Source organism: Ursus americanus, chromosome 30 (genome assembly GCF_024610735.1).
Source record: "Ursus americanus isolate L20-20 chromosome 30, mUrsAme1.1.p, whole genome shotgun sequence".
Taxonomy (NCBI): domain Eukaryota; kingdom Metazoa; phylum Chordata; class Mammalia; order Carnivora; family Ursidae; genus Ursus; species Ursus americanus.
The window spans coordinates 20197295-20210232 of record NC_142156.1 but is presented as its reverse complement, the minus strand read 5'-3'; the positions used below and the strand labels follow the sequence as shown (position 1 = coordinate 20210232).

At 57.0% G+C, this 12938-nt stretch overlaps 1 protein-coding gene across 1 annotated transcript in view; it reads left to right on the top strand.

The window, feature by feature from the left end:
- Positions 1–12938, top strand: part of NCOR2 (nuclear receptor corepressor 2) — a 172146-nt gene that overhangs the window by 43507 nt on the left and 115701 nt on the right. The window contains 1 exon segment of the mRNA XM_087857429.1: positions 9055–9111. Within this exon segment, the coding sequence (XP_087713555.1) occupies positions 9055–9111 (57 nt within the window).

Below are 12938 nucleotides of genomic sequence, written 5' to 3'. Positions count from 1 at the left end.
TTTACGACTCCCTGGCTCTGCGACCTCGGGCAACTTGCTGAAACCTCCCCATGACTCACCTGCAGAGTGATGGTAATTATAGCACCTCCCTTGCACGGTGGCGTGGGAATGAAATGAGTTCATCGCGGAATGCCCTCAGAACAATGCCTGGCACGGAGCAAGTGCTCACTGGTGCGGTGACTGCTGCCAGTGTTCTTTCCTGGGTATTGCCTACGTGGTGTGTGATTCCACGTAATTCTCTCCCTACTTGTGTGAAACAGGCACTGTTGTTCTCTTCATTTTACTCATAAAGAAACCGAGGCTCCAAGAGGGAAGGTGAGCTACCTGAGCTTGCACAGCAAGTGATCGTTGAGGCTGGGAATTGGAGCCGGGGTTGAGCTGACTCCAGGAGCCTGTGGTGGAGGGGACAAGGGCAGGGCTCCCGGCTGTCGCCCCAGACAGCCCCTCTGCCTACCCTCCCTGACCTTTGGGTGAGAGAGCAGGCACGCTTCCCTCCAGCAGCTGTGGAGGCAGGTTGCTGGCTTTTGCCCAGGATGTCATCACGGTGCCCTTGGTCCTCGTCATTGCTCAGCCTGTTGGGGCTGGCAGACTCCAGCAGGCTGCAGCCCCCAGCCCTCCCCAGCCAGGTGGGCTCGAAGGCACAGGCCTTTGGTGCCCCCTGTGGGAAACTCGCTCCTCTTCCCAGCCCTGCGACTGGCCCGCCTTTCCCTGGGCTTTGTCCTTCAGGTCTCACCAGGTTTTCCCCAAAGAGCCGTGGCTGCAGAGCAGATTGGTCTTTGGTTCCTTGGCCTCAGCACTCCCCCTCCCCCTCCCCCAAGAGCAGTTAAGACACCCCCTTCCAGTTCTTACTCAGGATGGTCTCTGTGCCAGAATTCCCATCTCCTTCCGTCCAGATTTTCGGCAGCTTCTGTGTGAGTGGGCAGATGGGGGGAGGAGGAGGGGGCTTGGATTCCAGGCCGGCCTACGCCCGGATGAGCTGGGTGGTTTATTTTAGTCTCAGGTGTTTGGTTGCTCGGAGTCCTGGCCATATTCTTGAAGTCACAGGGTTGATATGGCAGAGATGGCTGGAAGAAGGGCTTTGTAAACTGTAAAGTGCTTGACCAGGAAGGTCCAGTAAGTCAAGACTCTTGGATTCAAGAGACAGAAACTCAGCTCAAACTGGCTGAGGCTGAAGAGGGGTTATTGAATCTTATAATGAAAGTTGGTGTTAGTTACTTCAGGCATGGGTGGATCCAGGCACTCAGATGAAGATTTTGGGAGCTCTCCATCCGCATCCCTGCTCTCTCGGTGCCGATGTCATTCTCAGGCAGCGTTCCCCAGGACATGGAAAAGCTGCTGCCGCCTTAGGCCCACCCACCTCTCAGGGCAGAGGGGAAACAGTTGCAGGGTTGGTGTAGGGTTGGTGACTGGCTGGAGTCACACGCTCATTTCTCAGCCTGTCCCAGGCCCCAGGGGTGGTGGTGGTAGGGGTCCGACTCCACTGATTGGTCAGGGCTGGGTCTCAGGCCCACCGTCGGAGACTGGGGTGCTGTCCCCAGTGTCGTTCCCCCGCCCCGGGACTAGACAGAGGGAGGGGGACTCTCCCAAGAGAAGAGGAGGCTGGCCAGGCACATGCAGCCTGTGCCCCCCAACCCGGGCTGGTGATTACCACGTTGGGGTCCCAGAGTGCTGTCATTGCCCTGTGTGCCCCAGCACTGCAGGCTGGGGGCTTTGAGCCCATTTCCTCGGATTTCATTCTGATGGTGTCCCGATGGTGTAGGAGTGGCTGGGTTAGATTAAACTGAAGCTCTGGCAACTTCCCTGCGGCCTCATAGCTAGTGAGTGGCAAGTTAGGACTCGAACCCTCTTCTGGGGATGGTGAGAACAGGCCCCTGCCAGGTAAATTCAGGTTCCCTGGGGGCATGACACTCATCCTCCTCTTCATCTGTTTATTCATCCATTCAGCAGCCGTGTAGTTGAGCACTTGCTCTGTTCCAGGCAGTGAGGCGCAGCAGTGACCTTGGCCCACTTGCACTGATTCTCTGGTGGGGGAGACATAATCACACCAACAAGTCACCACATATGGGCACACTGTTGATCCAAGGATTTTATCCCTCATTGTCCCTGAATTTCCCTTGTTCTGTATTTACACCCTCCCTCTGCCCCAGTCTTGCTGGCGTTTGTTCTTCTACCTCAGGACCTTTGCACTGGCTGTGCCCTCTGGCTGGAGCTTCTTTTTCTCACTGGGCTCGCTTACTTGCTCCTTCAGCTCTTTGCTCTAATGTCCCCTTTTCAGCATGGCCTGTTTTGATCCTCCATTTAATCCTGAAAACCCTTCAAGGGATGTTTCTCCTCTTCCTGGCTTTAATTTTCTCTTTTGCCCTTGTTCCCACTCCACTGGACATGATTCACATTTTATTATTTATTCTGTTTATTGTAAACAGAACTTCTGTGAGAGCAAGGATCTTTGTGTCTGTTTCCCAGCTGTATCGCCAGCCCCTGGAACAGTGCCTGGCACATAGTAGGTACTCAGTAAACATTTTTTGAATAAATGAAGGATGGCAGAAAGGAGGGGAGACTCTTTCCCCTGGAAGAGCCCTGTGGTTTTGGGGGTGCTGGGATTGGTCCCTGGCGCCAGTGGAGGTTAGTATGGAGGGGGGTCCCTCCATGCAGGCTGAGCCTCAGGGCCTGGAGGCTGGGTGGGCAGGAAGCCCCTCAGCTGCCTTTGGCAGGAGCAGCCAGAACTTACCGCCCCTTGGGGGATCAATAGGATTAAATTTTAATCCTCCTTCCTTCCCTGCTGGTTTCTCTGAGAGGTGGATGACAAGGGTCTGTCTCTAAATGCCTTGCTGGCTGGAAAACGCAGCTTCCCTGCCGGGCAGGGCCTGTCTGGCTTTTCTGCATGTTGGACTCTGGCTCATTATCCATTCGGGGCACATGGATGAGGTGCCCAGCACGCGCGGTGGGAGCCAGCTGAGCAAGGCTTTTCCTGCCTCCCAGGAGCTGCCTCTGTGGGCGGGGCCGGGCAGGTGCACACAGATGGCTGAACAGGAGGCAGAGTCTCTGCAGGTCCCCTGGGGGCAGGCATGGGGGGGGTGGGTGGGGATTGGGCAAGGCTTCTTGGAAGCAGTGGGTGAGCCGTCACCCCTGAGGAGGAGGGCATTCTGGTGGGGAGGGGTCCCAGCACAGGCAAAGGCTCAGAAAGGGGCAGGGTCTCATTTGATCTTCAAAGGGAGTGTGTGAGGGGCGGGAGGTGGCGGCCTGGTGGGTCTACGAGCGTGCATGGGTTTGGGTAAAACAAACACGTGCAACACTCCTGAAGGCTCCCGTCGATGATGCTGACTCTGTAGGCATCCTGGGCGGTGGGCATTTGAGGTAGACTTCCTGGGGGAGGCAGGGCTTGGGCTAGGTCTGCAAACATGGACACTGGTGGGACAGGCCAGAAAGGTCCTTCCAATGCAGAGGACTACCCGGCGGTGATGAGGCTGCACGTATGGGCGCAGAGCGTATCCACACTCATACGTGTGCATGTGTGTGAGTGCACATGTGTGCAGCAGGCCGTGTGGGGCACACCTGTGGTTATTTGTGCATTGCTGAGTGATGAGGGAATCAGAGAGTAAGATCTACATCGTCTTTTGTCTTACATTTTGAGTATCTTATGAGTAAGGATTTTGCTTTGTTTTCGGGTTTTTAAGGATTTATTTATTTGAGAGAGCGTGAGAGCATACGCGCGTTGGTGGGGGAGGGTCAGAGGGAGAGAGAGTCTTCAGTAGACTCCGTGCTCAGCATGGAGCCTGATTCGGGGCTTGATCTCAGGACCCTGAGATGGTGACCTGAGCTGACACCAAGAGTTGGATGCTTAACTGACTGAGCCACCCAGGCGCCCTTAGTAAGGTTTTCATATAACGTAATTAGGGCGCCTGCCTGGCGCAGTCGGCTGAGCATTTGACTCTGGATCTCGGAGTCACGAGCTCAAGTCCCACGATGGGCATAGAGCCTACTTAGAAATGAGAAAATAAATGTAGCAAGTGATTAGGGCACATTAGCAGGACAAGACGACAAATACCGTCATGAGTAACACTAGTAGCAGTGTTGGTAGCTGAGACCATGAAGCACTTTATAGAGTGTTTTGGGGGTCTAGGCACTGCAATGCCCAGCTTCAGACTCCCTGGCCCACCCTGAGCTGTAATTCGGGGCTTTCAGAGCAGTGGCTCTGGTCCAGTCCTGCAGCCCTGGCACCTGCACTGGGCTCCTCCCTGGGCCTCCGTGACTGGCCATCTTAACTACTCCTAGGGTCCAGGGTGCCTCCAGACTTCATCTTCTGCACATAGTGCATGTTGGCCTGATGAACTTGTTAACGCGAATTCTGCCTTCCCCACTGTATCTCCCTCTTCACACACCTAGAAAGTTCTGGGCTGCGTCTTCAGGCCCCACGTGCAGAGAGTGCACTGAACTTTTGGGGTCCTGCTTCCCTGAATCGCTGCGGTGCTTGGCAGGTAGACACCATGTGGAGGGGAGGGTGCCGTGGCCTGGGATGGGATGCTGGGGTTTTGGACTTTCTGGGTAGGTGGGTGCATGCGTGCTGCCTCCCTGTTCTGCAGACGGAGAGGTTGAGGCCTGGAGCTCAGTCCAGAGTAGGCAGCTGAGGAGCTGGAATGGGGGATCAGTGGTGGGGACTGGCAAGGGGGCCCGCCAGGGTGAGGGCCTGGAGCCCCTGTCCAAGAGGAGAGGGGTGTGTGTGTGTGTGTGTGTGTGTGTGTGTGTTTGGGGAGGGGATACACGTTTCACTGGATAGCTGTGGTCATGCATATGCACATACAAGTGCATATGTGCGAGCTTGTTTGGAGCACACGTGTGTTTATGCACCACACGTATGTGTTTATGTGCGTATGCATGTGGACCTTTTGATGGCTACGTGTATCTGTGACGTGTGCATGCACGGAGCATGTGGCAGTCATGCATTCATACGTCCATGCACGTATGTGTACATGTGTCTGAGCGGACCTGTGGATGACGGTGCACGTATGTGAATGGACGTGTGTGTGTGTGTGTGTGTGTGTGTGTGTGTGTGTGAGCACATGTGGGGCACACCTGTGGTTATTTGTGTACTTAGACACCCTTGCGTTTGTAGGCACACTTGTTAGCTGTGTGACACGTACAGATGTGTATGTGGATTGGCATGCTTGGGCACGTATGTGGTTGTTTGTGTTTATACTTCATGGATATGCGTGTGTCCACTTGGGTCCACCCGTAGGCCTGGGCGCACCTTGGTGCACGTGTATGTGAATGCGGGTGTGTGTATGTGAGTCAGCTTGGGTGGCACGCAGCTGTAGACGTTCATGCCTTTATAGATGTAGGCATGGTACTTGGTCCCGCAGGTCCATGGGGCCTGTGCACCTTCCTGTGTGTGCAGGTGACCGTGGGGTTTCATGGCCCAGCACAGCCCCCAGGCTCTGTGGCCACTGGGAGGTCTGGCCGCCTGGGCCATAGGGTCCCCTGCAGGAGTGTGGTCTCTTGAATGAGAGACCCCAGCCCGCCCCCCAGTGCCAGGTGAGACCCCCTGCTCCTCCCTTCCTGTTGGCATGAGCTCCTGGGGTTGCCCTCTGGGAGCTGAGCCAGGCACCCCCTGGCACTGGCTTCCCAAAGGCCAGGCGCAATGGGGGCCCCTGGACCCTCTGAGGCATTTGGCTTTGGTTTTCCAGGTGGCAAGAAGCCGTCAGGTGAGAGGGCGAGCGAGTTTCCGGTGCAGGGCTGACCCCGTGGCCCGCACCTGTATTCCCAGACGTGCTTCGTGTGGGGAGGAGGGGCGCCCTCCACTTGAAGGGGGTGTTAAGAGGGAGGTGACAACATGCACATCACTTTGTGCCTTGCAGAATGTCCTTGTAAAAGTCCTGGGGTTTGGTAGCTTGGGTGAGTGTGGCCATCGTGCAGATGGGGAGACCGAGGCCCGGATAGGTGGGGTGGCTTGCTGAGGCTTAGAGCAGAGCTGGCTCCCAGATGTTGCCCTGGTGGACAGGTTGTCCCTGGTGGAGAGACGTGGCGAGAAAGCCCTGCCTGTGTGGGGGAGAGGCCCGATAGTCAGGACACCCCCCCTGCTCCCCATGAACTGACAAGCAGATTCCTCCCACTTCACCCCTTTAGGCTGAGCCAGAGAAGTGGGGTGGGGGTGGGGGTGGGGACGAAGCAGGAGCAGCAGGGTGGTGGAATGAGAAAAGGAGATGCCCCCAGGGAGGCGTGAGGAGGTGAGCCTGCGGGAGGCCATCTTCTTCCTGCCACTCAAGCCGCATCCTTCAGCTGGGGTGCATGACCCAAACCTCAGCTTCCCTGTGCGTAAATGGGCTAATGCTAGAACCTTCTGAACAGGGTTCTTGCAGGCATCCAAACACATGGGCATGTGCGGGACGCAGTAGAGGGCCTGGCCCGCATAGGGGCCCCTAGCGGGAGCCGTGGCCTGGTGCTTATTGTCAACCACAGTACTAGCGATAGCCAGCCCTTACATAGCACCTACTGTGTGTCGGCTCCTGATTTAGAGCGTTACAGCTGCCTGAGGCGGTGCTCTGGTCCCCCGTCCTCTAGAGGAGGAAGCTGGGGCTCGGGGAGGTGGAGGGACTTGCCCAAGTCCACGCAGTTAGTAAGCAGACTTGAACCTGGGCCAGCTGGCTCCGCCTGCCTTGCTGTGGGGCACCACGCTGTCCAGCCCTGCCAGCGCTGTGGCGTCTTTGGGGTCATTTCAGGACAGGTATCAGTGGGTAAAGGGGGGGGTACCATCTTTGGAAATCGAGGTGCATCTTAAAAGGCTGCAGGGTTGCTGAGGGCTGAGGAGTGGAGCCTGGGGAAGTGTTAGGAGCAGAGGCACTCTAGCACCAGGCGTGTGCTGGCGAGCTGACTGCTCGGGGCACCCCGTCTCCTGCGTTCCCTGTGGCTTTGGCAGGTGGGGAAGGGGCCTCCTCCCTGCTCTCTTCTCCAGGGGCTGCAGGAAGCCCCCTCTCTGGGTGCCCATGTTCCCGAGAGTGACGATGTGGTTGAAGATGCAGTCTGGTATGGTTCGTAGGACACAGGCTTCTGGAGCCCCCACCATGGGCCTTGTGTCCAGATCCAAGACCCATGCTTATGCTTACCCAGCCATACCCTTCCAGTGTTTGACATCTCTTATCTAAATGGGCAGTTCCCACTGACCCCCCACAGAAACTCCTATTCATCTCTCAAAACCCACCTTATGTATCGCACCTGTTACCTTTCTGGAGAGACGCGAGCCCTGCTTGATGCTGTGCGTGCCCACCGCACGTACCTTCTCTGTTGCACGTACTCGTCTGCCGTCACTGCTCTCGACCAGCTGCTCGTTAGACTTGGGGGTATTGCAGGCAGAGGCTGGGCCTCATTCATTCCGTGTTTTGCCCCAGTGCTCAGTAGAGTGGGTGCTCAGGAAATGTTTGGGTAGCTGCCCTGTCCCCTCTCCACCCCATCCCTTCACTTGACCTGGCTCAGGAGTTCCCCCGTCTTCAGCCCCATGGGGACACTGTCTTGTTTGTGGTGTGCCCGGGGCAGGACGGTGCCGGTCCCAAGGCCAGGGGAGGCCCTGCATGGGATCTGGCCCTTGTCTTTCTTTCTTCTTGGAGCCTGGAGATCAGCAGGACTTTTTCCTTGTGTCATTTTTCTGTGGCTCAGGTCTGTTAAATGGGGACATGTCTTGTGTCCACCTCACATTGTGTTTGTGTGATATGAATATTAACGCATGCTCTGTGTTCCATGCTTGGCCCACAGTAGGTCCTTGGTAAAATGGCAGTCGTTATAGTACTGATTTGTCCCCTGATGTTTTGGCCCCCTGCCACACGCTGAGGCTGCTGGTCTCGGGGTTTTGGCTCTGCACGAAGGGGGCCGAGAGCATGGCTTGGTCTTGGGTGGGCTGGGCCCAGGGCTCTAGGCGGAGCTCGTTTGAGGTGCCAGCTTGAGCCCACCTACATGCCCACTGTCTATCACTGGGGGTGAAGTGAGGGGGAGTGGGTTGGCTTTTGGCACTCCTCCTCCCCACCGTGACACCAGGAGCCGGGGCCTCGAATTCTCTTTTGGCAGCCACGCTTCTCAGGACTCTGGGAGCACCCCATTTTAGTGGGTCTGGATTTGGGGGTCATTCATGGTGACTTGCTTGGCCTGTTGTCCCGGCTCCTTGCAGATCCTAGATGGTCTCCCTGAGTTTGGCTGACTCCAGAGCACCCAGCCTTTCCTGGGTCACAGGAAGATCAGGTCCCCCCCGTGCACACTGTGGGCACCCTGCTTTCCATCACACACGGTGGTCCAGATCCGACAGCAACCCTGCTAAAGCCACCGTCCACAGCTCTCTGTCCACCCCTTCCCCCGGCTGGCCCCAGGCCATCCCCTGGGCCTCCTGAGAGCAGGCCCTGGTGGTCCCAGGCTGGGGGCCCACGGGGTCTGGCGGAGGCACAATGTCCGCCTTTATGGCCGGGCCCGGAGGTCCAGCCTGCTGCATTCACAGCCACTGAGCACTTTCTGCCACATGTTCCTGTTTTCCTAATAAGTCCCGGGTTGTGAGTGGGGAGGGAGGCGGGGAGGCCCCCGGGCAGCTCAGAAATAGTCACATGATTGTGAAATACAAGAATCCTAGAAAGGGTATCTCTGAGCGCCTCTACACCCCCCCCCCCCGGCTGGCGGCATCAGCTCTGAGGTAATTGCAGACACCAGCCAGCTTCCAGGCGGAGGCAGGCATCTCGGGCCTGGCAGAGTGGCGCGCTGGCACGGAGCTGTGCCCGCAGCACTGGGCCCCGGGGGACGTGGGCCTGAGGGTTTGGGGGGGGCAGGCCACGGAGAACACCGTGTGTTTGTTAGAATCGAAACTTGGCGGGCTTGCCAGGGCTGCTGCGGGGGTATTGAGGCCCCTGTGTTTGTTTCCAGCCTGGGGAGGGCTTGCAGGGGGCCCTGCGCCCCCTGCTCCGTGGCCGTGGATTGGCTGCTGGGCTGGGCAGCTGCCTGCTGTTCCGGACGCCTCTATTTATAATCTGTTCTGGTTTTTTTTTTTTTTTTTTTTTTTTTTAATTTCTCCTCCTCTCTGTCACCCTGCAGAAGAAGGCCGAAGCTGCACATCGGATTCTGGAAGGCCTGGGGCCTCAGGTGGAGCTGGTGAGCTAGGGGACAGGGTGGGCAGCTCTGGGCGGGGGGTGGCTGGAGAGGTGGGCAGGGCAGCAGGTGGGCGTGGAGGGGAAGGAGGAAGTTGGCTGTTGCCAAGGCTGCCCTGTCCTCTGGAGGAGGCAGGAAGTACACCCTTCTGATAAGAGGGACTGGCCGATAGTGGGCGGGTGGGTGGGCCTGCTGTGCTGGGGGCAGGGGGATGGGGAGCTGGCTCTCTTGCAGTCAGGACACAGTGAAGGCCAACGCAGTTGGACTGACTTAGCATGGGAGGCCCATACTCTGGGCCAGATGATCTTTGCAACTCCACTGGCTGCGTGGACCTAAGCAGTTCTCTTAACCTCTCTGTTCCTCAGTTTCCTCATCTGTAGGATGGGAATAATTGCATATATCCCATTGGGTTGTAGTGAGGATTAACCATATAAATTTTTGGAAAGCACTGAACACAGTGCTTAATGGACAGTACATGCTGAGCGTTAGTCATTCTTCCTTATTCATATTACTGTTGTCAGTGGCGTTTTACTGATGGGAAGATGGCATGTCAGCTGCAGAGCTGGGAAGCAGACCCCAGGCCTCTTCTCCCTCAGGCACCCCGTCACCTTTATGTGTCACTAGAGACGTAAATCGAGGGAACATGGAAACTCCCGGCTGATGGGAAGCCTCAGCCCCAGGAGAAATGATCAGAGCCCCACCTGCCCGGGACCAGGCAGCGTCCCACTGGGCCCGTTGGCGTGGAGCTGTGGGGCAGGTTGTAGGGACACACACAGGATGGCTGTGACCGGCTCTGTGCATGTGGCACGTCTGGGGGGGTTGTGCACGTGCTCCTATGTAATCAAGTCTCGTGCATTTGGAGCCTAATTTTAAACTCCGCTCACCGTGTGTTTGCTGAGTGGCCTTGAGAAGAGGACTCGGTTTCCTTTTCTGTGAAATGGGAGGACCGGGAACTTTGGGGAGGCAGTGGGAAATGATGCACTGTTAAGGCTCACTTAGTGCCATCTTGTCCTGTCGTCAGCACCCTGCGGTTGTGAACACTTAGGCGGGTTGAGCTGTTTGCCCGTGGAGTTGTTTCCTCAGTGACAGCTGCGCCCCAGCCTGGAGTCCATGTGCTCCGGCCAGGGTGAAGCAGGGCGCGGCCCCAGGTCCTCTCAGAAGGCAGAGCCAGGCTGGCGGCGGGGGGGGCTCCTAGGGCTCAGGGGCAGGGCCTCACACCCCTCTGGGATGGGCAACAGGCCCTGCTTCTGGGGCTTGCTTTCCCTGTTGGGCATGATTTCTGGGATGTCTCTAAGACCCTCTTTTTTTTTTTTTTTTTTTTTAAAGATTTTATTTATTTATTTGACAGAGAGACAGCCAGCGCGAGAGGGAACACAAGCAGGGGGAGTGGGAGAGGAAGAAGCAGGCTCTTAGTGGAGGAGCCTGATGTGGGGCTCGAACCCAGAACGCTGGGATCACGCCCTGAGCCGAAGGCAGACGCTTAACCGCTGTGCTACCCAGGCGCCCCCCTCTTTTTTTTTTTAAGTAGCTTTATTGAGATATAATTCACATGCTATACAATTCATCCATTTAATGTGTACAGTTAAGTACTTTTTAGTATATTCATGTGGGCGACATCTCCACAATCAACTTTAGAACATTTCACCATCTCAAAAAGAACTCCGTGTCCTTAACTATCACCTCCTTATCTTTCCATCCCTTCCCTCCCCCCTCCTCCCACCACTCATTTACTTTCTGTCTCTGTGGACTTGCCTGCTGGAGAGTTCGTATCAATGGACTCATACACTATGTGGCCTCTTGTGACTGGCTTCTTTGACTCAGTATAACATCCTCAAGGTTCGTCCGTGTTGTAGCATGTGTCGGGACTTCATTCTTCTTTAGGGCTGAATAATATTCCATTGTGTGGCTAGATCACATCTGTTTACCCACTTAGGCACTGACAGACATGAGGGCCGGCATTCATAAAGTGGCCATGAACATGACCGTACGAGTCTCTGTGCGGGCAGGTTTGCGTTGCTCTTGGGCATACACGTGGGACTGGAATTGGTGGGTCACGGTCACTCTACGTGTAGCCTCTTGAGGATTTGCCAGACGTTTTCACAAGCTGTGTACCATTTTCCATTTGCACCAGTAAGTTGCTTCCTGCCTTGGTTTCCCCTCTTGCCAACGGGATGGCAGGACCAGAGGTGGTAGCCAACCATTTCCAGACCTGATGGCTCTCCCTCTACCCTCTCCTGACCTGATGAGTGGGGGGAGTGGGTGGAGGGTGCTGTGTCTGGATGCCTGAGGAATGCCCAGGGCCAGGCTGCCCTCCCAGCAAGGCCAGAGCACACCCATCCCTGTCCCTGAGGCCCAGCAGCCTCTCCCTGAGCTAAGTTCTCAGGGAAGCAGTGTCAGCCTCCCTGTGAGTAGGGCAGGGCATCTGCTGGGCTCATAGTCCCAGTGATTCTTTTCTGGGTCTTCCTAGGGTGAGGGGATTGTCCCCTGCTTGGGGGTGTCAGAACGGAGACTCCTTCAAGGCTGGTGGCACAGGAGGCCAAGGTCTGGAGTGTCTGTTTGGTGGACTGTGTGGCTGTCCCTGGAGCCTCTCGAAGTCGGCAGGTTCTTGGCTTGGTGGCCTTCAATGGGGCTGTGGAGAGGACTCACAGTGACAGGGTACCTTCTTCGTGTCCCGCCTCGTGGAGGGGTCACTGTCCATTTTCTAGATGAGGCTTGGAGAGGGCAGTGCCTTGTCTGGGGTCACAACAGCAAGGGATGAGGCTTGAGGGGTTGCCGAGCTTGTGGGGTTGTGGCCAGCCAGGGTCTGCCCTCAGTCTTGGTCACCAAAAGGCCCCAGTGGCCGGAGGTGTCTTCCAAGGAGAGGCAGCTCTGAGGCGTACCCTGTGCACAGGCTCCTTCTTGAAGGGCCTGGTGCTGCTGATCCCAGGTCTCCAGTACTGGGCCGCACCACTGGGGCATGCAGTTCCCTGGTGGTCTGTGTCATCTGCAGCCAGGGAGCACTTAGCCCAGGGAGAGGCTGCTGGGCCTTAGGGACAGGGATGGGTGCTCTCTGACCTTGCTGGGAGGGCAGCCAGGGCCTAGGAGAAATTGGCATTGGAAAGCAGGAGAATAGCATGGGCTGGTCTGAGTGTGCACCTCCCCTCCATCCCAGGCCCCTGGGGATTGGGGATTGGGGATCCGAGGCCTGGCCTGGAGGAGGGGCGCTGAAGGGAGGGTGTGGGCCGCTGCAGCCCCCACCCCCTCTCCCCGCGGCTTTGAGTCATCGGTTTCCTTCCTGTTCAGAAGAGCTATTTTAAGAACGTGGTGTCACCAGAGGGTTGAGGGCCGGGGCTGACACTTCATTTCTTAGCAGCTCAGTCCACCTGGGGTTTCTGGCTGTTCTTGGCTACCCTGCCAGCTGGCTGAGTTAGGCCTGAAGGGGACCCCCCCTTCCTTCTCCCGGAGACTGGCTCTGCTTTCCTGGTCATTTCTGCTTTCCAGCCTTGTGTTTGCAGCTTTGCATGTGCCCCGCTTTGCGCACTCTGTCTGCCCTCCAGGTCGTTCGGGCTGCGCCCCCATCTTTAGAGGAGGTGATGGAGGCAGGGGGAGGGCAAGAGGCAGGTCCAGGGCCGCCAGCCAGGAGGGTGGGCCTTCCCAGTGGTACCTTAGCCTTCCGCCTGTGGGAGGGAGCTTCCTTCTTGGGCATTTGTCCCCCTGATGGGGGCTGGAGACTGAGAGGTTGGGAGGGGCAGAGGAAGGCCACTGTAGGTGTAAGTGAGGCGATCACCTTAGGGCTACCATATTGGGACTTGTCTCCTGGGACATAGGGAGGCCTTGCCTGGCCTTTTGCA